Source organism: Cheilinus undulatus, linkage group 1 (assembly GCF_018320785.1).
Source record: "Cheilinus undulatus linkage group 1, ASM1832078v1, whole genome shotgun sequence".
NCBI lineage: Eukaryota > Metazoa > Chordata > Actinopteri > Labriformes > Labridae > Cheilinus > Cheilinus undulatus.
This window is the reverse complement of record NC_054865.1, coordinates 45,358,027-45,385,601: the sequence shown is the minus strand read 5'-3', so window position 1 is coordinate 45,385,601 and position 27,575 is coordinate 45,358,027. Positions and strand designations below refer to the sequence as shown.

At 38.8% G+C, this 27,575-nt stretch overlaps 1 protein-coding gene across 1 annotated transcript in view; it reads right to left on the bottom strand.

Annotated features, from left to right (window-relative positions):
* The window catches only part of nhsb (Nance-Horan syndrome b (congenital cataracts and dental anomalies)), an 84,917-nt gene that overhangs the window by 8,045 nt on the left and 49,297 nt on the right, over window positions 1–27,575 (bottom strand). Inside the window, exons 2-6 of the mRNA XM_041792200.1 lie at window positions 3,657–3,809; window positions 3,427–3,563; window positions 2,368–2,415; window positions 2,047–2,091; window positions 797–841 (exon numbers count right to left, since the gene is read on the bottom strand). Of these exons, the coding sequence (XP_041648134.1) occupies window positions 797–841; window positions 2,047–2,091; window positions 2,368–2,415; window positions 3,427–3,563; window positions 3,657–3,809 (428 nt within the window). The remainder of the gene's footprint in view (window positions 1–796; window positions 842–2,046; window positions 2,092–2,367; window positions 2,416–3,426; window positions 3,564–3,656; window positions 3,810–27,575) is intronic.

Genomic DNA, 27,575 nt, shown 5'->3' with positions numbered 1-27,575 from the left:
GTAACTGTAGTTCAGACTGAAAACTTCAGTCCCTAAAACACACTACTTAAAGATTGAAGATGTACAAATTAACACGTTTTAGTCCTTAAAACATACTATAAAGTGTAAGGAATGATAATGAATAAAGAAAAAGACTTCAGCTGGCATAGGTCTGTTGGTCCAGCCTAAAACTCCACAAACTTATTTGTTAAGGCTAATATACATAGCTGATATGGGCAGATTTTTGTAGCCAAAATATTGGTTGTAAGTATTGGCAGAAACTTTCATATCTGCAGGTACTGATAGTTTACTTTTCTAGCTTATATCTGCCTATACAGATATTCCAATAATATTGTGCATCCCTACTTGGTGTAAATACAAAAAAAAAAGAGCAACTAATGTAAAAGGCGGAAATTATATACGACATATGCTTGATACCTTTCTATTCCACGGCATGAAGATGCAACCTTCAATAGGGTGAAGTGAGTAAAAGCACTCAAACTAAGAACACAAAATATGACAAGAAAACAAAAGAACAGATGACATAACAATCCAAATTATTCAATAATAAAACAAAAGAGATTAAAGGAAAGTCAACAGAAAGGAAAGGAGAATGAGACTGACAAATTATTACTTCATTTTCTGGTGTCCTCTTGAAAATAAATACATGTTCATTTAATGGTAAATCAAAGAATCCATTGTGTTGTGTCCATACATTTGATACTTAGATTTTTGAAATAAACAAAGACAGAGCTAAAATTTATGGCAGATGTGGTCTGGTGTGGTGATGGTTTTCGATTCAGACATCCGTCTTTACCTTTCTTTGGATCGTCTGATTATCTGCATCTCTCCCTGGCCTCTCCTATGGTGACAGAAAACACAAAGGTACAAAAAAACCCAAAACAGTTGTAGTATAAAAAACACTACACGAGAGGATCAGGGGTAATGTTTAAGGAAAAAATTATGCTGTGTACTTTGAGATTTAAGTCAAACTGACGGGCAAAAAAGGGTGTGATGTCAAAAATGAAGTTGGAATTTCCAGGAATACAGTTGAAATATTTTTTCGTAAACATTTCAGCTTTAATCTTGATACAGTGTCAACTTTTGTCTCACAATTTTGATTTTTTTTCTCGCCATTTTGAAGTGTTTTTTTGTTTGTTTGTTTGTGTGTTTGTTTGTTTATGCCATTTTGATGTTATTCTTGGAGTGAATGTGAATGTATCACATTTTTTCCTCATCCCGGTCCTAATCCTGTTTCTAATCTAGTATCAAAACCAGTACGACATGGTACCAGTACCAACCAAGGTTATTATAGTTGTGGAGTTTTCTTTCTTTTTTTCTTTTTTTTTTTGCTTTCACCTCCTGTGTTCAAGTTCAATTTAGTTTTGATTAGCTTTCACTGCTGGTTTGTTAGTTGAGTTTTTATTTTGCAAAAAGGCCTTGTTTTAGTTTCTTTTTGATCATTTTTAGATATTGTTTAGGGATACATGTAAATCATACATTTAAAAGATTTATATTTTAACAGGCTACTCTTCACCTATCACTTTATTTATTCAAAGATGGTGTTTGAATACAACTACAGACATAAAACTACCACTGTGTGAAATCTTAACCAATCAAATCAGGCCATTTTACTCTCCCCAGGCTTGGTTGTAGGTGCCAGTCAGTATAGCTGTGGCAAAGATTAAAACTAAGGATATTTTGTCTCTATTTTTAATTTTAGTAAGTTTAGTACACGCAATATAAAGTTTTAGTTAGTTTTCATTTTTTCATTAAGCTTAGTTTTCATTTAGTTTCAGTTAGCTGAAAGGATTTTCCCATTTTAGTTTTAGTGAGTTAGTTTTTAGTTACCTAAAATAACCTTGGTACCAACACCTTCGATATCTACCTGACCAAATTACCACACAGATATCCATACTTCATTTTTTTACCCTACCACCCAATGAAAGGAGAGAAATACATGATTGGATTTGTGAAGTTTGTGTTAAATCACACTGGTTTCCTTTAATACCCAAAGCATAGGTGATGTTTCTAATTTTTCTGAGACCATGTCGGATAATGACTTACTTTTCTTTGTATTGTCTGCATCTCTGTTTCTCTCACGGTCCTCTCCTTCAAGAGACACAAAAAGAAAGAAATTAAAATTGTTAAAAAAAATAGAAATAAAACTACTTCTTAACAGATCGGATCACACCGTTAATGTTTAATGATGTACAGGAAAAGAATACTCCAGAACAATGTATACATGGGACTTATGGTGCTGTAGAGTGATGCCACATGGAACCCCGACATACAACAGTCACAGTACACAACTTGAACATAAATCCTACTGCTGACATCTACTTGTTGAACATACAGGAATAGACATGAAGACAAATTTCTCTTTACCTTCCTGGGCTGATAGTCTAACTCTCGCTCCCTCTCTGCTCTCTCTTGCTGCATGGAAACATTAAAATGGCAAATTGACATTTTTTACACAAGAATCAAAGTTTTCAATAACCACAAAAACACAAAACATGATTGTGTTCCACTGATTGAACCTTCTCTATTTTTCCACCATCCCATAGGTCCAGGGTTCTCAAACTTTGCTATGCAAATGACCCCCTTACAGAGTTAACCTCTGGTGGGACTCTCCTTGCAAAAACAAAATTTCAGTTGCATGACAATATGAAATATAAATGTAGCATGTCTTTTTAATACTTTTTCTTATTTTTTATCAAAGATTTATCTTTCAGTTTTTTAATTCCACTGAAATTATTTTACAAACATTCTCATAAATCAACAATATTGGTAGATGTAGAGTATTGATATTTAGTGACTAATGATCTCACTCTTTCTCTGTATTTGTATTGACACAAGTAGTCTTATCAGTTGATTTTTACTTTTATTCAATTTCCCCATCTTTCCTCTAGATTAGATTAGACTAGATTAGATAGATACTTCATTGATCCCAAAGGAAATTCATGTTTCAGCTTTCCATTGGGATCAGAGTAAGTGTAGGAAAACCACATGAAAAATAAGAAACATAAAAGAGCTTTCAAGTATTAAAGTGTGCATAAGGTAACAGGAGTACAGCAGCAAAAATGTTAAGAAGTATAAAAAAACAAACAAACAAACAAAAAATTAAAAAGTAAAAACCTTAAAGACATTTTCCTATGTACAAGTAATGTGTAACGTTTTGAAGGGCATGTAAATATCAACAGAAAAAGGCAAGATCACCTGTGCTGAAATGGTGAAGAGTAAAGCATGACAGAATGTCTTTGCTACCCCCACAGAATCTTCTGTCAACCCCCAAAGGGGTTGGGACCCTCACTTTGAAAGCACTAAAGCCATTCAGTGTCTTCTTATTGTTTCAGGTAAACTAGATTGTTTATGGATAACTGCTCTCGGATTTGTTGATTAAGGTTTGTCATGTTTTCGGCCCTAAAAACAGCTAGCTGGCCTTACCGCCCGGGCCAGGCGACTTCTCTGTTGCCTGCGGATGGAGTGTGGTGATGGAAACGTCGGCATAGGGGGCGCTACTGAGATAGAGATGGTCACTCTGCTTCTTTCCCGACTCGTTGAGCGCTGTCGCTGTTGTTCGTCTGTGGAAATAAAGGAGACCCACGAAAAGTTGCCACTCAGGCCATTGGTTGATGAGATCATTCGCAAGTGCAGGCTGGATTAGCCATTCTTACCTCGGTGCAGGGCTCTGAGGCTGAGCTGAGCGCTTCTGTGCAGCTCCTCCAGACATGGTGGACGGGTAGAGGGATGAAACACGTTGTGTTGCTGGTGCCATGGAGCCTGGTAGTGAACTGATAGCTTGCTTTCTATATCCAGGTTTGACACCGCTAAGAGGAAAAAGAAGAGACAGCATATTAGATGCCTTTGATGAATCATAGATTGAAAACAAAAGTGATGGCTTTTATTCATTTGTTGTGTTCATAGACTTTACTTATTAAAACTTGCATCAGGCAATGGACTTTAATCAGTCATGACAGACTAGTTCAAATATCCATAGCATGGATGTATTTTACATTAATCTGGGAAACCTCCCATAGAAAGCGTCACGGGGAGGGCAGGGCTTTCATAAAAGTCTCACTAGGTGATTGGACAAATCCTCTGTCGCCTTCATGACAGGCCTATCTAAGTGGCAAGACAAAATAAGGTTGTGCATGTGCGCAGCTTCAGTACAAACACTGCCATGGTATATGAACAGTGGAACATGATATGGATAAAACTGAGGTAGGTCTGGAGAAGAGCAAAAATGTCTTCCCTGCAACGAAAAGTATCACCCTGCTCTTTTTTAATAAAGAAATGTAACACAATTCTGATAAAAATGCAGCTGTTGTACAGTTACATACAAGCTAATTGCTTCTGCATAAACACCCAGTACTATGGTGCAAGACTGTTGCCCGCTGGCTTGAACTTTGACATGCAGAAAAACAACAATAAGATGAAGACAATCAAACTAAGATGCCTTTGTTGATATTGTGCTTCAGTGGCATATAAGAAAATAAAACATTTTATTTATGTCACAAACCATTGGCATACCTTTAAATGTTTCTTTTCTAAGCTTCTGGATCTTTGTGGTTGTTACAGTCTAAATCATAATTAATACTTATGATGTCTTCTAAAGAAAATTTTTAATTTTTGAAAGAAATCCACAGAAGTTTCCCAAATAAAACTCAACAATGTTTTCCATCTGTAAGAGATGGTTTTTGGTGTTACACCAGCACATTACATGTCTTTTTTAACAGCATAATGGAGAAAACAGACAGGGGACACACTGAAATAAGCCAAGTTCCTGGCCACATAAAAATTAACAAAGTAATGTAAAGAACATAAGTTGATAAACAGAAAATACCCCACATATATTTAAAGTCACTCCCAACACTTTTTAAGATCATGGACATTTAAGCATTAAACACACCAGCAGGTGGCGTCTAAAAACACCTCTGCACTGCAGCCATCTGCACTAGTACACAATTTTCACAGTGCTTCATGTTTTTGTCAAACAAACATTAATTTACAAAACACATACCTGTAATCATGAATGCTTCAAATCTGAGAGATAACAGAGAGGACTGTAATTATCTCTCTGTAGAGCCCCTTCAGTTTTTATTGTGGATCCCAATCACCCCTCTTTCAACTCAGAATTCAAATTGAAATTGTGTCCTTGAAAGCAACACTGTACATCAGTAGCCAGGCAACCTTTCATTGCTCATCAAGACTCATATTCACCTGGAGTTCAATCAGCACTCTCACATCAGCAGCATTCAGCTAAATTAATCAACTAGGAAAAAGACGAGCAGTTGGCCAATTTATTCAGACTAAACAAACAGCTTTTGTCCTTAAGACTGTCCACAAACACACAGCCATTTCCTTGCTTAGCATATCAGGGCTCATGCATTTAAAAATTCTGAAGTAGTGATTATGAAATACTGAAGCACATCCACACACAAAGGAGAGAAAAATATATGTAGTTAGAAATGCACAACATTAATGATATAATAATTGCATCAGCAGATATTAGCTTAAAAAAGTTAGTTATTGGAATAGCACATATGAAATCTGTGCCAACACTAGTAACCAAAATATTGGCTGTAAATATCAGCACATATTAACAGTAAATATTGCTGTATGTACTTGGCCTGTAGTCAACCAAAGAAAAACTTGGTTGACTAAAATTATACATACACCAACCAATCGATTGATCTTTCAGGTAACAGAAAAAAGGAGAGAGAGAAACCCTATCTTTATCCCAAAAGCAGTTTAAACCATGACAGGCTCCACATTGCAGCCTTCTGGTAGTATAAACGATATTAACATTTTCCTAACAAGCTTTATGAAGCATTATTAATCATTTTGACATTATTATGTTGTTCTAAAATAACAGCTGACTTAAAGATGAGGAACCTGCCTTTAACCATATAATTTCTGTGATCAATGCACAATAACTTGGCATAATTTAACGGATAAAATAACCCCCGACAATTGTTTGTATTCATTCATAACTTTAAGTATTAGCAGGATCACTTTTCCCAGCCCACACTGTGTATTTTACCAGCATATATAAAACAGCTTACAGCATTTATTTATCAAGATTAAGGACAAAAATGTTAGCTGGTCAGGACTTAATGACCAGAAATCACTGTCTTTTCTCTCTTCTGCTCTTGGTCTGTCTGTCTGTAATAGACACTAACACTACGTGTTCATTTTAATGAGATGATAAAGGGACTTAATACTTGTATTTGCTGTCCCTAAAATTAAACAGGCCGAAGGAGTTGCTGCTTTGATGGAGGGCAGCAAAAATGCTAAGCACCGCCACTTCAGTACACATCCTGCATCTTCATGTCAGTTTGAGATATGTTGTTTCTAAGTTACTCACAGCATAATTGCTGTGAAACAGAGTATAAATGTTCTGCATCATTTTGTATGCCTCTGTACCTGTATAGCCCAGCGCTGCATTGATCATCCCTGTCTCCTGCTCAATGTTTTTCATCAGTCAGCTGTGCGTTTCCACCATTCAGTTCTCACACAAACACACAAGCGGACAACCAACCAGTTGGGTCTTGGTCAGATGAGAGATCATCCACCAAACAACTGACCAGCCCTAGTTATGTACAAATAAGTTTGTGGAGTTTTAGACTAACAGTATGACAGATGAAGTCTTTTCTGTTTTCATCATAATTCCTCAAACTTTAAAGAGTGTTCTTAGGACTGAAGTTTGTTTCTCTATTCTTTCCTGAAACTTAAAAGTTTGTTTAGGACTGAAGTTTTGGATCTGAACTAAATTCATGTAATGGTATGGCTGAAATTAATTTGTAAATATTGGCATATCTGCAATATTGCGTATCCCACGTAGAAGAGGAAACACTCAAAAATGTTTAGGTAGTTATCTAAGTTTAAGATGACTTTAACTGTTTAATTTGAGTCATTCTGAGAATTATTTTGTCTCTCTCTTAAAGGTGGAATGATGGGGGTTGTAAGGAAATTCCTGGTGATCTCTTTATGCAGTAAAGAGTATGTCAGTTTGCAAAAATGACAGATCTGCAGAATCTGCATAAAAATGCCTTATTTAGTTATTCCTGTCTATGAGTGGTAGTTACCAGGAGGAACAAAGTTGTTTCTTTGAAACTGTGAATACACCGTACTGACCCAGTTGTTGTGACAGTGTTTAAATTAGTGGATTTTTGGCTGTTTTGCCAGCCAGCCCACGTGTTCCCCTGATCTTTCTACTCATCTCTTTCTCTTTGATATTTCTTTTCTTGTTCTAGTGCTGCTACATGTAAAGCTGTCCTCTCATCATTCCAGTCTGATTGAAGTGCTGGGACTGCATTACTCAGCTAAAAACTCCCTGTTGCTTTATTCTGGATGTTATAAAATGCACACTCACAAATGTTACTTCAAAGTTAAAGCAGCTCTGTGAACAGTTGATTAGATTTCTTTGCTGTTCCTGTTCTATGCATGCATGCAGATTTTTTTCTAAATTTCTTCCATGCAAAACTGGTGAAAGAAACACAAAATCAGTCTCCTATAAAATCGTCCCCCATTAAACACAAGAATAAGAAAAACACCCTCTTGGGTCATATCAGATACAGTATCAGGTTTTTGTATAAAAAAGACATGTAGAATAAGTTTATATTCAAATATTTCTTGTTAAACTTCTGAACCTGTATTGTCACGTACACTATAGACAAAAGTATTTGGCCACACCTTACAAGACACCTTATAAGACTGTGAAATTATTATCCCTGCTGTATATTCCACAGTCAACTGTAAGTGGTATAAGAAGGTGGAAGCATTTAGGAATAACAGCAACTGGGCCACAAAGAAGATGTTCACAGCACAAAATCACAGAGGAGGGTCAGTGACTACTGAGGTGTGTGGTGCATAAAGTCACCACCCTGCTGATTCCATAGCTGAAGAGTTCTGAACTTCCACTGTCATCAATGTAAGCACAAAAACTGCAGTGGGAACTTCATGGATGGGCTTCCATGGTCAAGCACCTGCAAGCAAGGCTTACATCACCAGGTTTAATGCCAAGTGCCAGATGGGGTTGTGCAAAACACACACCAGCACTGGACTGTGGAGCAGTGGAAACCTGTTCAGTGGAGTGTCAGTTCACATTTCTCTGTTGTGCTGTCAAATTAGTGAGTCTGGGTTTGGCCAATGCTGGAAGAACTTTACCTGCCTGACCGCACTGTGCCAACCGAGAAGTTAAGTGGAGGAGGGATAATGGTATAGTGCTGTTTTCAGAGTTTATCTCCACTGAAGGCCAATCTTAATGCCTCAGCATACCTAGACATTTTGGACAATACCATGCTTCTAACTTTGTGGCAACAGTTCGAGGAAGGCCTCTTTCTATTCCAACATGACTGCCCCAGTACACAACGCAGAGATTAAAAAGACATGGTTTAATGAGTTTGGTGTGGAAGAACTTGACAGACCTGCACAGAGCAGGCCTTCTTGTCCAACATCAGCGCCAGGCCACCAAAAATGCTCTGCAGAATGAATGGGCACAAATTCTCACAGAAATACTCCAAAATCTTTTGGAAAGCCTTCCAAGCAGAGGGAAGGTTATTGTATCTGCAAAAGGGGGCACAACTCCATATTTGTTTAATACCATTAAACACATTTGGAGTTGTTTAATGTGGAGGTCTTAAAGTCAAAATTCAGGTGCTATCCTTTTTTTAACCAATCAATATCAAAACTGCCCTACAGAGACAAAGTCTGTCCATGAACCAGTCTTCAAGCTCAAATCTTCAACCAAAGTTACAAGGGCAGCCACACGTTGGATTAAAACTCTGACCTACACAATCTCAAATCATTTCAGGATATTGGTAAAGCTGACAAGTTAGCAAATGCTCTTCATCTCTGAATACTCTAACCATGAACAGAACTTAACATTTGGCAAAACCACTCAGAGTTACCAGTGTTGACCACTCTGATCAGGAAGTCCAACTTAAATGACATAGAAAACCATAAATAATGCAGTGCTGGATTCAAAGTTAAAAATCCTCCCTGAAAGGGTCCACCATGTAGACACAAATGTCCCCAATGAATAAGTCACATGTTAACAAATCTAAATTTTTGTACACACCATCTGCTTGAGTTTTCCTACCTGCATTGTCCCATTCCTGCCTCACTCTCGCTGTCCTGCACCTCTTCTTTTTTATCTGCACTCGATTGTTAGGAATCTTGTGCTGGGTGTTGCCCATTTCTAAAATTTATGACTACCTAAAAACCGGCTGAACCCACGCACACTCATCTGACACCCGCTCTATCTCCCTCGCTCTCTTTCTGTCTTTTACCCATCATCCCCTAGCTTTTTGCTGTATTCCTGCTTCTCTGTATTCCCCTCCTCCTGAAATCTGCAGGTGCAGTGTCAGCAACTTGCAGTGTCATCATCAGGACTTGCATGCCAAAAGCACTAAGAGAGAAGATGGGGTAGAGTAAAAAAGAGTGCTGAAGACACTACATATATGGTGAAGTAAGATGCAGAGCTATAAAAAGAGGAGGGTAATTCAGCAGGGTCTAAGCATGTTTGAAATCACCTCTGAAAATACACGGTTGAAATCAAAGTCTGTTTTTATCTGTCTGTACTTTAATGCAAGTGGGGCCCATTTAAAAGGACTAAGAATTAGAAACGTGTGTATTGTTCTTTAAACAGAAAACTTTTAGAGGTTTAAATATTAGTTAACCATAAATGCTTGTAGATCAAAGTAAGCTAGTTAGTAGACAAAACACATAAAAGATAAGTCAACTCCTGTAGTGTATGAAATAAAGTTGAGATGCTTTCGAAACACAGAAAGAGGAAAGGAAATCATTTCTAATATAAAGTTAAAACACTGTTTTATAGTTTAAAGTCTAATGGATCCAGTAAAATCCAACTGGTTGGATTGAGGCAGTCAATTTCTGTAACTTAAAAAAAAATCACAACAATACCCTAATGTTCACTTGAACGCAGTATCTGTCTGAATTATGGATGAGTAAGTAAGGCTGTTAAAAGTTCTCTTTCAAACTGAATTTCTTTTCATTTTATTTATTCAATATTTCTCTTATTTAAGTAACTATTTAGGCATGGCTAGTATGAATTGGCCAGTAGGGACAGGATACCTATTGTTACACAAGTTCAATTAACAAGTGTTCAAATAACATATGATTGGTTTAGATTTTGATGGAGCCTAAAGTAGGGACTGAACCATATAGATATGGACAAAAATATTGACTACACCTGTTAATTATTGAATTCAGGTGGTTAAATCAGACCCGTTTCCACAGGTGTATAAAATCAGGCCCTTAGCCATGCAGTCTCCACTTACAAACATTTGTGATACAAAACGGTTTGTTTTGCAGATCTCAGAGACTTCAAATGTGGTGCTGTGATAGATACCACCTCTGCAGTAAGACGGTTTGTGAAATTTCATCCCTGCTGTATATTCACCAGTCAACTGTAAGTGATAATAGAAAATTGATGCATTTAGGAACAGCAACTCAACAACAACCACAAAGTGGAAGACCACATAAAATCACAGAGCAGTGTCAATGACTGCTTAGGCACATGGTATGTAAAAGTCACTAACGCTCTGCTGATTCCATAGCTGAAGAGTTCTGAACTTCCACCAGCATTAATGTAAGCACAAAAACTGTGCGACGGGAACTGCATGGAATGGGTTTCCATAGCCAGGCAGCTGCATACAAGCCTCAAATCACCAAGTCCAGTGCCAAGCATTAGATGGATTGGCGTAAAGCACATGGACACTGGACTGTGGAGCAGTGGAAACGTTTTCTGAGGAGTGACGGATCACATTTCTCTGTTTTGCAGTCAACTAGGCGAGTCTGGCCAACTGTGAAGTTTGGTGGAGGAGGGATAACGGTGTGGTGCTGTTTTCAAAATTTGGGTGAGGCCTCTTATCTCCACTGAAGGCCAATCTTAATGCTTCAACATACCTTGACATTTTGGGCAATGCTGTGCTTTCAACTTTGTGGCAACTGTTTGTGGAAGCCCCTTTTAGAGCACAAATAAAAGACATGATTTGATGAGTTTGGTGTGGAAGAACTTGACTGGCCCACACAGAGCCCTGACCTCAGCCCCATCAACCTTTAGGCTGGAACAGATGCCTTCTTATCCAGCATCTGTGTCTGACCTCAATGATGCTCTTCAGAATGAATGGGCAAAAATTCCCGCCATAGCACTCTAAAATATTGTGGAATGCCTTCCAAGAAGAGTGGAGGCTGTTATAGCAGCAAAAGGGGATCAACTCCATGTTAAAGTACTTTCATTAGAATACAGTGTCATTACAGTCTGTGTTGGTGTCATGGTCAGACGGCCATATTTGTTCATACAGTGTGTCTCTGAATGTGTTTATGTTTTTACAGCTCAAGCACTGAAGCATTGTCTTTCATTCACTTCAGTAGTGTAAATGCGGGGCAGGTGTTGTGACCCCCTCAATCATTTAGACCAGCGGTTCTCAACTTGTCTAGCCTCAAGACCCGTCATCTATTTCTTCAAGAGAAATTCAAACAAAATTTCGAAAATTTTTCAACCAGTCAGATTTGTTTTATGAAAAATAGTTCAGTTTAGACCTAAAATGGTTCAAAGCATAGGACAGAACAAAGAGACAGAGCAAATCAAAATGTTAAATAAGCACCTCATAGACTATTTGACACATTTTCAGTCCCTACTCATCAGCTGAGAACCACTGATTCAGGGCAAACTCATTCAGTCCACACACTGTTGAATTTTTACAAATGACAGGGACAAGAGAGATGCTGGGAAACCACTTTTACATTGCAGAATTTACAAACAGTCTATTTAAGATTATCAAGATCAATTATTCAAGATCATTGAAGATTGGACATCACTGTAAAGACTTTATCAGGCTACATGTGATACCAAGCAGTTTTTTACCACGAGACCCAAAGTGTAAGGACAGGATGTACACTCAAACCATGAGACCTCAACAACAGATTCACTCCAGTCAGTCTGTTCAGGAAAGAAGGCTCCAGAAGATTTTCCAACCAGACCAGAGCCCAAAAACTACTCAAAGAGGTTTTAATGATAGGGGTCTCTCAGGCCTGAGATATACTGTTCAGTATGGCAGCCATATGTTGGCAGTTTATGTCCATAAAAATTAATGTAATGCAGACATGAGATGTAATATACCTGTGTGGTAGAAGCAGAGGAAGTGTGCCAGTCAACGGCAGACAATCAAGCAGACAACATCCGGTAACATTTTCAACGACAAACTGATAAATCAAGTCCACACTGTGCTTTTACACCACAGGTCACACCAATGCCCATTCACACTCTTTAACTCTATTCACTACACATTTTGGTTCAAAAGTTGTTTAACCTTTAATAATGTATGTCATATACGACAGGGTTTCTGGAAGGGTTTTTACCAAATACAGAGAATAATGAAGGTGGTGCTGCCTCCAGACTTTGCTGCTGCAGGAGGTCCTTTTTTTCTCATTGGTTTTGTTCATCTTTGCTGCTCTAACAATTGTAGTCCATATGTGCAGTGTTTTTGAGCAGCAAAGAAGAATTGATTTCTGATTTATGGCGCAAACATTTAGTGTTTCTGACAACGGAATCAGAATCAGAACAACTCTACCCACAGGTTGATGCTGCCTCGCAAAAGCCACTTTCCTCCCTCTGTAAAAAGCCACTTTGGCTAAACTTGCTCTTCTACTTTAAAATAAAGGGATAAATAGACAGGTGATTGGACCAATTCAAGGCAAGTACTGACTTCACTGACTGTGATATGAATAGATGTTTTAAAATAGAAAATTCACAAGTTACGTACAGAATTTGAAACATATCTAAATACAAGCCAAATAAGATTCATACATATTCTGGCAAAGACATTTGATTGTCCACAAAATCAATGATCAATGTATCAAGACATAGAAGAGATTTCCACATACCACTACAAAATCAGAAAGGCCCAAGGCGCTAAAATGTATGTTGTAGAATAGTCTTGACAAAGCCGTCTAATTAGCAACTGTTGAAGCAAAGGCTTTAATATGTGGTGCATTCTTGAAGGCACCATTTAAACCTCATGGTTCTGAATTGTTTGACCTGAGTATAGTGTCGTGTTGCACGATTAATCACTGTTGCAATTGCGATGTCAGGCTATGCAATTACATAATTGCAGAAAAAGGCTGCAGTTACTTTTGGATCAAGCAGTGCTTGAAAGTTTTACAAAAATGCCTGCAGAAAGGCCTTTAAGTTTACAGTAATGACACTGTATCTGCACTTCTTAGAAGTACCCTTGTTTTCAAAAGGGAGAATATTGTTAAGTTATTTTGAAAGCAGTATTGTAAAACTTCATGTTCTGTGTTTTTTATGCTACTTTTTTTTTGTTTGTTTTGAGATGAGAAACATAAAAACTATCAATATTCTGCATTTTGCTTGTCCAGTGTCCAGTATGATAGCAGTTACACATTGCACAATCAGATGAAGAACAAGAACTGTTTTAACTGTAATTGTAATACAGTGTAATATAAAATAATGAAATGCAATTCAGCACTGCAAGCCAGTTAAAAGCCCTGATCTGTTCTTATGCGCAGAATTCACTGCAGTGTAAAAAAAAAAAAAAACATCTGTGCCTAAAAAAAAAAAGAAAAAAATATATGTAAATAATCCATGACATTTTTATTTTCAAACATGACACACATTCTAAACACTTAACTGCTTTAATAACTCTTTGTCATACAGCTGTATCATTTTGTTTTGTTTCTCTCTGTCGTCCAGATGTGAGTGAATGTAAGTCATTAGTAGAGAATGTATTAGGGTGTATCTGGGTCAGGCAGTACACTCCCTATGGCAGTAGCTGCAGAATCTTGTCGTAGTAGACAGCTGTTATATAAGATACACTATCTGGCTGATTCTGCAGTGGAAAAACTGAGCTCTGTTAGAGGGTCTACAACAGCTCAACAGTCACATCACGCACCAGCTCATCTCATCAAAGGTTGTTAACGGTCATTTTTCACACTGATATCATGCACAGTTTTTTAACAATTTAATTTCAGAACATCTGCTGAAAAATAGATAATTATGAGTGCTTAAAAAGTCTTGCACTTCCTTTTTTATAAACAGTTTCCTTCCATTACTGTTGTTAAAATGATCTTAATCCAAGGAGTTTTTACTCTTAAATTGCAATGAGGTTTTAGGTGTGTTGTTATGCCCTTGAATGATTAGGGTTTTATTATCTGTTTCTTTATCTTGCATTGCCAGCCACTAGTGTAGTAGATAAGGTGGACTAAAATAGATGAAGAATCAATTTTAAGTCCCCCATAACAAATTTACATCTTTAAATGGAATCATCTGACCTGCCAATTTGAAGAGATTTGTTTTATATAAGAGGAAAATAAAAGAAAAACTCAAAACAATTTGCAAAGTTGCCCAATATAACGAATTAAAACAATTTTACAACACTTTGGCATTTTCATTAAAAAGATTTTTTTAAGTAATCCTCATGTGTTTGTTTGAATTAGGAAACTTGCAGTCTTGCCAGACCTTTGTTTTTGCATATAATTTAGACATTAGTAAAACATAATGAATCCCTAAACACCACAGTGTGTATGAAAGTTACCAAACAGTGATAAGTTATTTTAAGTTTTGATAGTTTTGATTAAGTCTAGCATAGTAATACTGTATGAATGATAATATTTGCATGGAAAATAAAAGAGAGTTAAAGCTTCAATGCAGCAGAAACACTGTAGTCACATTTGTGTCTGAAACAGAAAAAATTAGAGACGATATTAACAGGAACAATCTGATGTTACAGACAGTACCTTTGGATTGCACAGGGGCACAGCCTAGCCCGAGACAGGCCAAAGCCATGGTCAGCAGCTGTCTACTCTTTTTTTCTTCTCCTCTTCTTTTTGGTCTTTCTCTGTTGCACCTCCTTTCCTCCTGCACACTCCCCCGATCATCTGTCCCTCAATAACCCAACTTACTCACTCCTGAAAACCTTCCTGAAACATTCCTGTGCACGTCCAGCAGGCAAACTGGCAACATCTGCAGATACAGACCCTCCCCCTCTACCTCCTCACCCACCCACCTGCTGTCCCCGTTCTCTCCTCCCTTCAGATGACCCAACACAACAGTGAAAAGAAATAGTGGTATTTGTGGTATGTCCATATTTTATTTTGGATTGACGAAGAGTTTTAATGCAATGACAAGGATTGGTATATTTAGATGAAGTTAATCAATTTGTCTTTCCCATGTGTGTTATGTCTGAGTCACCCCCGTCTGCCAGTGTCAAATGGTAGGGTCCTGCCTGGGCATGGCCTGTCCCTGACCGTAATCTCTTTATGATGCAGTAATATGTGGAGGGTGGGGGGGTTCAGCCACAAAGTATTAATGTATTAATCCACCTCATGCTGGGAATATGTATCACGTGTTCAGTCTTTCAATTGTGTCCACCAAGGAGTGATGATCTAAGGGTGCATGTTTGGGAGTATGTTTGTGACAGAAATAACACCGCACTCTGTTTGGGTTCAAAATCATTACTTTCCCAGTTAGAATAGATAAAATATCTGGTTAGAAATGGTAAATTTAGGCAATAATTTGAAAATCTTAAGTCAATATTTTTGGTATCATCGAGTGTCCTCGTCATGAAAAACTGTTTGTCTACACTGATTATGAGGAGACGACATCCCATGTGGTTACAAAATAAACAGCATGACTCACACACACACACAAACAGAGATAGAGAGAGTGTATGAGCACCCTGCCCGGTAATCTGCTGTAATCTGGAGCTCTAGCAGTTCACTGACTTTGGAGTAGAGCTGGCGGAGCTGGCAGTCTGCTTGAGGAGCTTTTAGCCTCCCGTGGCTGCCGGAAATGATTCAGACACTCTGAAAATATTCACAAACACACAGGCGAGCCCAACCACGTGTCTACACATGCTTCACCACAGTGGGCAGCGTTAGCACTGGCCAGGATGACAGCTATGAATAAAAGGCATACAGATCTGACCAACAGTTACTTAGAGCTCTTTCTTTAAACAGGACCACAGGGAGGTCTTTAATAGCTTATCATCCCTGGGGTTGTCTGTCAGTGGTGGTATTGAGTGATCTATGAAACATCAGGACGAATCAAAGACCTTTCAACCACATATGAACCTCACGACCTCAGCTTCTTGGATAGAGCATTAATGGCTTGTCCTGCCTGAAGAGTGTAGGCCAAATCCTGGCAGTTAAACACTTAAACTCCTGTTTTAAGATCTTTTTATTGACCCCCTAAAGAAGTAGTTTTGCTTCTTTTCCCTTTTTTCTTGTACTTGCCTCTATATTTTTGTCTCCTCCTCATACTATGAATAAATTCTACCCACATTTCCTTTCCCATGCTGCACACCTGCACTATTGTTCCCTCCTCAATCCCTCTGTTCTGCCCCTCTGACCTGCACAACATTCATGTTACAATACGAGCACAGCCTGTAAAGGTTTGAAGCCTGTCCACCAGCAGAGCTGAGTCTCTGTGTCTGACAATAAATCTAGAAGTATTATTTATAGCCTTCACCACGTCACAGTGAGCCGGAGGAGTCAGAGAAAATAACAACAACAAAGAGACAGGTTAAATGTTCAAGGGATTATTTTCTGGCACTGCACACAGTTTACTCAATATTAGAAGACTCCAGCGAAAGTATGACTGTGCTGCCCCTTAGTGGCAAAGCGCTGATACTACACAAAGCCATAGACAAGCCTGCATGTATGTGATAATCACATCATTGAATTGCATTTTGGATTTGTAAATGCTGCCTTAAATCAAAACAGAGTTTCCATATGAGCAGACCTGTATTATGTACTGCAGAATCGATAAATAATTATTATTCTGTTGCTTTATTTTTGAGAATTAAAGAAGATATGAACACCAGTATATTCTCAGCAATCTCTGCATCAATATTATATTTTCCTTGGAGTGCCTTTTGTCTAGTTTAGGCTAACTGCCTAAAAATATCAGCCTCGTATTTAAAAAATATTTCCTTTTTCAACCCATTACCCCCCCCCCAGCATAGACTCAACATATTGGATAGGTGGATATGTTCACATGCACAGAGAACCCTTACCTTTTCTATACTTCCTTAGGCTGTCACTTCCTAGCATAACCCCAGCCATTACCATTGCCCTGACCCTAACCACCTCTACTCCCATACCTGATCCCAACCTCATCTTTCTTCCTGTGGAACCAGTCACCTCCAGGTAACCCATGGGCACTTGGGTTGAATGGGCTGAATCTGGAGGGAAGACTATTATATAAATTTCAGTGAATGGGAGATGCTGAGATCATAAGTTGTATGTCCCAAATCACTGAGCCTGGCATCTCAATTTTTTTGTTTATTTACTTTAAAGTGTAAGTGAACCCCCAGCTCAAAGCTAACTCCGCCTGCTCTAAGATTTAAAAAAAATGCACAGAAAGTGAGCACTTTGGTACAGAGAGGAGGACTTTTTATTTATTTATTTATTGTCACTTCCACTTTCCAGATAAAGTGGAAGTGACAGTGACTCCCCTTGCCCGAAAGTGAAACAGAGTCCTTCAGCACTGCTGCCTCAGAGCAATCTTTTGAGGTGGAGGATTTTTCCCCTCCAGAGTCCTGAAGCAGACTGTAGTGTGGTGATGGACCGTAGTGGTCCTGTGCACTACCTGTTTGGGCCGTTTGCTCTAACACTGGCCTTACTAGAGCCAGAGCTCTTGGAGTCGATGCGGTGCAGGTGCAGGAGAGGATGAGAGTGGTCTCTGATTGGTAGAGGCGGTAATATTCTACCTTTTATATAGAGTTTGTGATGTACGTTAAATAAGCACCGCCTTCTCAGAAAAGCCTTTTCAAAGCAGATTTCCATTTGAGCTAATCAAAAGACGTTAAATACACATTTTTATCAGTTTGTTGCAAATGTCAGAAATAACACCAGCATTGATGTGTTTTATCATAATTCAGTCAGATACTTCAGTGTTTAGCTGAAAGAGAAAAGTTAAAGTGTTCACTACTTCTTTAATTAGATTCTTATATCAAAAGAAAGTGTGTTATTTTCCTGGGCTGGTAAACCTCAAGCTAAAACATCTCACAAGACTGAACATTTAAAGCTTACTCTTTTGTCTCTCTTTCAGATAATCAGGATCCATATTATACAAAGTCCCAGACTGACAGAAGGGAAGTTGCGCCCACATTTCATGCAAAGTATCATGGGGGCTTGGAATAAAGTGGATACAAAAGTCTTTTGGTGACAAAAGAATTGTATATCTCTTTTGTTAGGGTTTTAACAATGAAAAAATTAAAATAGCCATTTTGGGAGTGGGGAACGGGTTCAGCTGTGCTTAGATAAAAGTAGGGGGGAAAGGTTGGGAATCACTGCTGTAAACTATTTCCAGTATGGTATCGGCCGTGTTTATGAGGATGAATACAGGCACAAGCTCTCAGGCTTGGTGTAATCAATACCAGTGTCAGTATCAGTGCATCAAATCTACCATTCAGTAATTACAGCTGTACCAACCATCCCATATAGCTCTCTGCAAGAAGATGAAGAAGAACAGAAAATATCACACTATTACTTAATACATAAGCTTTAAACTGTTGTCCATTTTTTGATTCAAATCATGCTGAGAAAACAACATGATCTGAAAACACTGTTTATGATGCAGAATGGTTTCCGAGGAGTAGCTGGTGACAAATAGAAAAACTGAGAAATTACAGGTAAATTTTAGTTGACATATTTTTTTTAACTTCAGTCATATAGCATAGTAAATAATAGCAGGTTTCACTTAGCTCTACAACCATAGAATATATCCATTCTATAAATAAATTGTGCAAAAATGTGCTTGAATTATTTTTAGCGGATATTTTCTTTGTGTATGGAAAGAATAAGTAAAAAATCATCTTCTTGCACACCAGTATTAAGCATAAAACAATAGGAGAGTGACTCAGAATCCCCCAACATGTCTCTGCCAGTGGACACAGGGTTGCTGAGAAAACAGCAGCAGTAGATAAATGTTTTATCGTCTCATGTTGTTGTAGGCCCTCTCCTCCTTGCTCAGACTTTTTGAGGCTTCTGTGTTTCCCCAAACCTCATCAATATTGCAGCATTGTTCCTAAAGAGGCAGTAATCAGGGAAGGAAATATGGAGAGAATAATGGAGCAGCATAAACTGGGGGAACAAAATCTGTTCTATTCTTGCCTACGTGGTCAATGAGAATTACTATAACTTTAAACTGAGTGGTGCGTTAATCTAACTTGCAAACACCCATGTTAGAATTCTTAATTTGAGAGATCTGTTCACAGCCTGGCACAGAAAAATGGTTTTAGTCTGAGAAGATTGTGTCTTTATTTGTGCACTTGAACAGAGGATAAGTTTCTTGCTGTCTTTCACATCTGATTTACTCATGCAAGGGCTAGGGCTGAACGATACATCATTTTTCAACCGTGATGGCATTGTGCACATGTGTACTAGTCACCATGATGATGTGCAATATAAGTCAAGTGACCTGAAGCATGTCACTGCATTTAAGTCAACCTGACATCACCAACAGCAAAGTACTGAGCACTGTTCTGGGATATTCAGGGTGTGTCCTGCATGTACATTCAGTCTACAGCTGACACTGCTGCTGTCACCACATCAGTATGACGCTTTAAGCAGACGCTCAATTATGCAAGGCTGATCCTAGGTGAGCAGATTCCTGCTATAAACAGTACCTCATCCCGGTATTTGCAAATCAACAGTCCGTTCAGGGCATGGATCTTTTAGCTTCAATGGGTGCGCTGCAGTGTGACAGTCACAGCAGCTCGACCCTGTGGACTTTTGGTTAAGGGCCTGAGCCTGCCCAGTGGACATGGGGTTGCTGTTATTGATGTCCCAACAGCTGTTCAGATACACTGAGGTGGAAGAGCACGTAGACAGCAGACGAAGCTAGCATTGCAAAATAAAGACTTTCTACGTAAAAAATAAAATGCTTTAAAAAATTTTTGATAATGTATACAATTGAGCCAACATTGTTTTTTCGCTGATTTTTACCTAAAACTTGCTAGATTACACAGAGAAACTGTACCCATCTGCTACACTGTATAGCCTAGCTTCCCTACCAGTACAACCAGCAAGTCATCTTAAGGCTCATTTATGCTCTAAACTCATATGAAGAAAAAAATTCAAGCCTTTTAAACTTTACAACCCTCATTGTTACCATACTGATGTGCGTCTGTTATGCTAGCGTGGACTATGAAAACTAAACCACAGAGATCACTGTCACTCACAGAGCTACACAACTACTTTATTGCTGCTCCATCCGTCCCTTAGAGTGGAGAAAATACGACCTGTCCTCTGCTCAGCTGTGCTCTTGTTGTTGTCTTTGTGCCCAAGTGAGCTAACATCTTTGATTTGTTTGTTTTTTTTAATACTCACTCAGTATTCTGCGATGAAGTTCCACCTTTTTTCAAATGATTCTTTGTTTTATGTTGCTACTCTGGGTTGAACTGTTGGCCACATTGCTTAACACTGCCCCCATTATTGGCAGTGGTATTGCAACGTTTGGTCGTGTCCGTATAGAGAACAGACGGTTTGTGTGTGTTTCAAACAGAGCACTAAGGAGCCTTTAAAGAGGCAACACACACTCTGGAGGCTAATGCTACTGGTATTGGTAGAAAATGTCGATACACTAAAATGTTGTGATACTGTATAGATATTTTTAAATGCTGTATCCATATTTTATTAACTAATAATTTACTCTGTTGGTGCGGTAGTTTTGTGATGTAATTTCAACCTCTAGCAGCAGACATTCAGCCATTTGACTCTCCCCTCTTCTGTTTAGATGAGATCACACGAGCCTTCCGGTCTGAGCAAGCAGTTTGCCTTTTATAACTGGGTGGTATTCCCTTTTTAACACCGTTGTTCCCCCCCAAAATTTTACAGGGGTATACAGGTAAGTGCTTGCCGGCGTGGACACGCAGTTATGGTGAGCAGAGCGTGTGCCTCTACAGGTGCTTTCTTCACACCTTTAAGAAAATGCTATGAGTCTGAAAAAACATTTTTATGAAGCCACTTGTACAGGATGGAAGTGATTTATAGTTGAAGCATTGTTTTTAACCTTAAGTAAAATGAGCAACTCTAGGACAGAGGATCAAATGAAGTTACTCTTTTTCCTGTCCTCTACAACACAGACCGGCTCCCTCTTCCTCCCTCCTCCCTCGCTTCCTCCCAGAGGTGATTTAGGAAATAATGATCAACTGTTATCATATAGGATCTTGGAATGCTAATAAATGGACGCAGCCCCTGTGGATATTAATAAACCTTTCATTTCTCATCACTGATCTACACCCAGAAAGAAGAGTTAAAGCAGGGTATCCGCAGGGTCTTGAAAAGTATTAAAAGGTGATAAATACATTTTGGGAAAATTAAGACCCTTAAAAAGTATTACAAAAGTCTTAACACGACTTTATAAAGTCTTAAATTTTGAAAGTATTTTTTCTGAATTAGCTGTCCAAGAGTTTGAGTCACAAAAACATCATAAAAGTGTGTGAATTTATTTATTTTTATTAAAAACAAAGATGAACAGGTACATAAAAAAACTAGGCTATTGTGGGTGCATTTGTAAATTGTCTCTGGGAGCGCCAGAGCGAGCGGGCGGGCGGGCGGGTGGAAATTGAGAAGCACAAAGGTTTACTATCCCAGCCTATTTGAATTTTGTTGTATCATAGTGGTCTATAGTTTTTATCACAAACTAAAACTGTTAAGTTAAAAATATCCCTGATGTAAATGGTTACAGCTTGAAGTGGCGGTGAGGGATTAAAAAATATTGAGAAGGTCTTGAAAAAGTCTTAAAAAGGTATTAAAATTAACTTCAAGATTCCTGCATATACACTGTAAAGTGAAATTCACGTTTCCGTGGATCACATTACAACCAGCCAAACGTTTACCAGTCTGACTTCAAAGTGGACCAGAACGTGGTGTTAGAGCTGTGCCAGTCCATGGCACGTGAGTATAAATGCACCGGTATATGTTTAAAAATTGCAGTACATTGCCTTGCTGATAGTATCCCAGTAGATGGTATCAGCACCCCTGTATCATGATATGTATTGTATCGCCAGATTCTTGCCAATACAAGCCCTAAGTATTGCCAAGTACTTTATATGACCCAACTTCAAAAATACCAGAATATCCCTTTAACTTAAGTGCCCAAACTACCATGCTCAGCTCTTTTAATGACTTTTTTGGAAGATTAAAACAGATATTTACATGCCAGCTTAAAAGATTTCTGTTTGAAGGAATAAATGGCATGAGAGAGTGAATGAGGCTATGACTAAGAGACACAGATGGAGCGGGGAACTCCCTTATTGACCAAACGTGTAACACATTGTTAGTGTTCTTTTCTTCATGGGATTTATCAGCAATAAGAGAATAATAAACGTGCTATCTTTAAAGCCTACAAACAACACCTTTTAACTAACCCTACACTTAACATGAACAGTGTAAGTATCAGTGTTTCCCTCTAAAATAATATCTGATATCTTCTCTGTGAAAACCAGCGACAGGAGGGTGGGAAAACACGCCATTATCATGCCAACAATGATGGTGGCAGGATGTGTGTGTGCTGTCATATTGTTCTCAGTGTGTGCTCGTCAAACACTTCAGCCAGCATTATTCTGAGCCCCTGTGAGTGAGTGTGTGTTTGTGTGTGAATGCTTCAGCCATGTTGGTGGAATGGCACGAGACAAGCCATCGCCCATGTTATTTTTAACTACGTGTCTCCATGGAAACCGGCACATATGCGGGGGGGGGGGGGGGGGGGATCACCGGCTGTGAATGTGTGTAGAGGAGGACTCCTACTGCTGGCCATACTGTGAATGGGTGTACGTGTCTAGGTGTATGCACGTTTTTGTGTGTGATTTTCAATCTATTAACGGCTTCTTAATTGTTACTCCAGCCAATCAAAAAAGGCGTTGATTCTGACATCATTCTCTAAGTAACAGTGTCTGAGGTTTGTGTGTGATGGAGAGAGTGTGAGAGTTGTCACATCAGAGAGAGATAGTATTATGAAGAGAGAGAGGGAGGGGGAGAGAGGGCTTTTAAGGTGACTGAGGAAACACCTACATGTACTTGATAAAAGGGTGAGTGGGTGGGGGGGGCTATGAGTACACCCAGCACTACCTACAGAGAGTCACCTGCCTTATCTCTCAGGTGACTTAGCTCTCCTTTGAACTCTGACTTTAACTGTTCTTATACCAAATACAGAGACTTCCTCTATGGATGTTAGAAATATGGTGATGTTATTTTGGCCTGGCCTCATCAATACTGACTCTTCATTATTTAGAACTGATGGATCAATGAGCCCGCGGTGACTAAGATGTTCCTCAGTTGTCGGCTTGTGGGGGAGGTTTGAGCTGGGTGAGGACATTTCTTCTATAGCTTTAGAAATCATCCAACAGTTATCAACTGAGTGAATGTAGTCGTTTCTATGGAAACAACTTAAAGATTAAAGCTGTGAAGAGCGAGAGCCATGCCAGAGTGATTCCCATAATGCCTTGTGCCTGGGGATCTCAGAGAAAGAGAGAGAGGGAGAGAGAAAAAGGGAGACAGACAGAGTGGGACACAGAGGCAGAGGAGGAAGTGTGTGCGTGTTTATGTGTGTTTGCCATGGTGTTTGTTAGAGTGCCATGCCACAAATTCTTACACTGTTGATAAGAGCAATCAATCCTGGTACTCTGCCCGAACTATGTTGGACCCGCCCCGTTCTGGGTGAAAAAGATTCCATCAAAATGAACGGCGGTAAACGGGAAAGATTGGGTCATTAGCGATTTCAACACTGAAAATACAAAAACGTATTGTTTAACTTTTTTTTTTTTTTTTTTTAAGATTTATTTTTGGCGCTTTTCCAGCCTTTATTTGATAGAGGAAGGACAGTGGATAGAGTTGGAAACAGGAAAGAGAGTGGGGAGACACACGGGGCAAAGGGCCACAGGCTGGATCCGAACCCAGGCTGCCCACATACCTGGGTAGTGCCTTAAACCACTCGACCATCTGCACTCCCTGTTTAACTGTTTTTAGGAGCACAAACCCAGAGGCCAGTGAGTTATGCTTAAAAATGAGGAAATTTCCAAACAAGTACTGGTTTCCTAACATTAAAAAAAACACAAAAAAAACACAAAAATGTCATAAGCCAACATCACATACCTTATGTGTATTTTAACCATCTTAAATGAACATTCACATCTAAACATTTAAACATCATAAATAGTTTTTTTTTTTTTTTTTTTTTGGCAGGTGACATGACAGCATCAGAGAACTCTCCTTGTGGGGCAACAAATGATTTCTGCATACAGAAACACTACCAAAAAGACCATGTTTAGGGCTGTTTATGACTATGACAAGCTTTCAAAGTGCAAGAACATAAAAATTCTTAATTCTGAAGCTACTTTTGTATCCTGAAAGTAGTAAAATATTCAGGCAAAATGTTTAAAAAGTCTAAAAAAAAACTCAGAGAAACAGGGAAACAGTAGCAGGAAGGAATTAAAAAATCTTCCTTCTACAGTAAAGCCTGGATGAGCAATGTCACACAACACTTGTTTATGGTTTGTTTCAATCAAGCGATCTGGTTTAGTTCAGTACAGTTTTCCCTGGGGATGCGTGCAGTTAAAGTTAAATTTGTTTTTTAAATTAGCCAGTGCAAAATTTACGAGCCAGTTAAATTAATTACCTCTAAATTTTTATAAACACAGGATTGAAATCCTGGTTTATAATGCTCTTTTAAACTGTAATGAACATCTCACCACTAGATGCGACAGTAGCTTCAGTTAATAGCCCCTGCCTTCCTGTCTGAGCTTACACCCGACACTTCATGGGACGTAATGAGATGCTCAGCAGTAGCTTAGTGGTTAGAGAGTAGTAGCAACAGGGCAGTATGAGTTTTTCAAGTAGTAAATGGAAATAATGTCAATGTCAACTTCTGGTTGTAATGTGATCAACGGAATCTGGCTAATACTACACGCTGTACAGAGTATATCAGGCTCACATCACACTCGCTGACACAGTGATCCTGTGATGACTTTGACTGTTTTCTAAGGATTTTCTCCTCTGTAGACTAGTTGGTAAAGCAAAATTTAAACGAGCATAGGGCCGAATGGGGTAATGGAGGCTTAGGAACATCCTTAGTTTTGCCATGGTTTAGCACATTTTACTCTTATCTTTGCCATGTTTCATCAGCTGATGTCCGTCTCACCAACCTCCGGCCTTGTTCACTGTGATGTGAAATCTGTCTCTTTTAAGAGATCCAGATTATTTGGCTCAGCTCATTTAATACCAGATTGGCTTTTTAAATGTGGATTAAACAATGACAAAAGATGGAGGAAAGGAAAGTGGCACTCAAATGGGATCTAGCAACCACAGCGAACATAAGAGAGCCATTTCTTAGCACAGGCTTGTTCATGAACGGCTCATGTCACTTGGTCACTCACCACACAAGGTTTATGCGGTTGATAGTTTACCACCGTTTCAATTAAAAGCAGATTTGTGACAAATGAGGATTGTTTTATGTTAAAGTTGACTCAACTAGCCTCTTGGCTCAGTACGAGACTCCTCTAGACTCTTGTCTCCCTTCAGCTGGCTAGACAGCAATAGACACTAGGAGGTCTGCAGGACTTAGTATTTGTGATATTGATCGCCTCAACGACAGGTAAATCTGTTAAGCTGTGGTTAAAAAATCAGTGTAGGGATCGTACTCAATGTATGTAGAATTTTCTGATGATAATTGCAGTGTAGAGATCTGTTAGAGCTGTGAAGTACAAACTTTCCTCCGTTCCCATTCATTCCTAATGGCTGTCCCCCAATTCCTGACCCCGAATAGACATTCAGGATCCCATGATTGCAAACAACCTTTATGTTAAGGAATGTGTAAAGAATCTGTTAACAGACAGGCAAACTAAAGCAGCTGCTGTCACAGAGCAATCACCAGCTTTAAGTCAGTAGGAACACAAAACAGATCCCATATTTGACATCTTTACTCTTGTCTAGTTTCAGCCCAAAGCCACAGAGCTCGTCTTTCACAATCCTTCGTCAGTTAAGGTTAAAAGGTGTCTTGTTGTTTATGTATTTTTGATTATTTGAAACTCAAAATACAGTGCAGAAATGTTTATTCAGATACAGTGTTGCTACCATTCTTTTCTAATCTACCACCATTCACTTATGGGGGTTCATTTCATGGTTACTATGGAGAACGAGAAGGGACGTCCTGCTCTTTTCACCTGTCATAGATCACATGACCAAAGAAAAACTCATTTTCCACACACAAACTTAGTACGTGCTTACTAATTTTTGACACTTAAAGCCATGTGTCATCAACCTAGCCTACAGTAATTTCCTTGAAACCTAGTTTTTACAATTAAAAACACCTAAAAATAAGCCAAAAATACCTTTACTTCTCCATCCCCCTAAGTAGGACCAGTGCTCCATCCAAAATCACTTTAATTCTCTCTTTATATTTCGCAATTTAGTAATTTATTAGTTTTTAAGTACTTCTGAGATGAAATAGGGATGCATGTTGTCACCTTTTTATGTCATTGTGACAATTACTAGTCAGTGATTAATAACTATGGACATTTCAATCAGTTCAGGCCTGGATTGCCAGCCAGATATTGTTGCCCATCACTACAAGGGCTTTGGCTTTGTTTACTAGCTACTGGCATTCTTCCAAACCCCCTACTACGGACTTAAACCAACACAGTGGAGGTATGGTAGCTTGGAGCAGTTGAGCAGTATTTTGATCTACTGTAGATAATGAAGATAAAGTTGGACATTTACTGTCACTGGTTAAACTGGCCCTTAACTTCTTGAATGGAGCAATACCAAACCATAACAGAATGTGGACATGAACCTTCAAGGAAGACAGAAGCCTGTCAGTACCAGGACTGCTAACATTAGCTATACTCTTCACACCAGCTTGGCATTGATTGATCTTGTGTTTAGACGTATTAAATAAATTGGGCAAAAAAAACCTTTAAGATTTTTTTATGCCTTATTTAATAGATAGGATAGTGTGTAGAGTAGGAAAGCATGGAGAGAGAGAGTAGGGAATGAAATGCAAGCAAGGAGCCAATGGTTGGACTTGAATCAGGCCACCTTCTTGAAGGACTACTGCTTCCATACCTGGGGCGTAACCTAACTGCTGAATCATTTTCATCTTTAAACTTGGCATGAGGTTTCATCAATTCAGAGAAGATTAACAGTTCCAAGAAAACTACAACACACTGAATAACTTAAAAAAGTACTAGAACTTCAGCTCTGTAACATTTCGGTGCTAGACCTTCATCAGCCTGACATTTTCGGGGATGGACCCTTATCAGCCTGAAATGCAGTACTAGACCTGCATCAGCCTGAGGTTTCAGAACTACACCTGCATCAGCTTGATGTTCCCTTTCTAAACCTTTATGGGGCTGATGTTTTGATTCTACACTTCATTAGCCTGATGGCCTCAGAACAAGACTATTACAGAATGTTGCTGGTGAGAGTTGCCACTGTAAGAACCAGGCAATACCAGCTAAAATCAGGCCGTCTGATGATGTTGCCTGCGATTCAGTTGGTCAAGTTGCAGACAGATGGTTGCAGGACATTGCAAGCAGATAAAT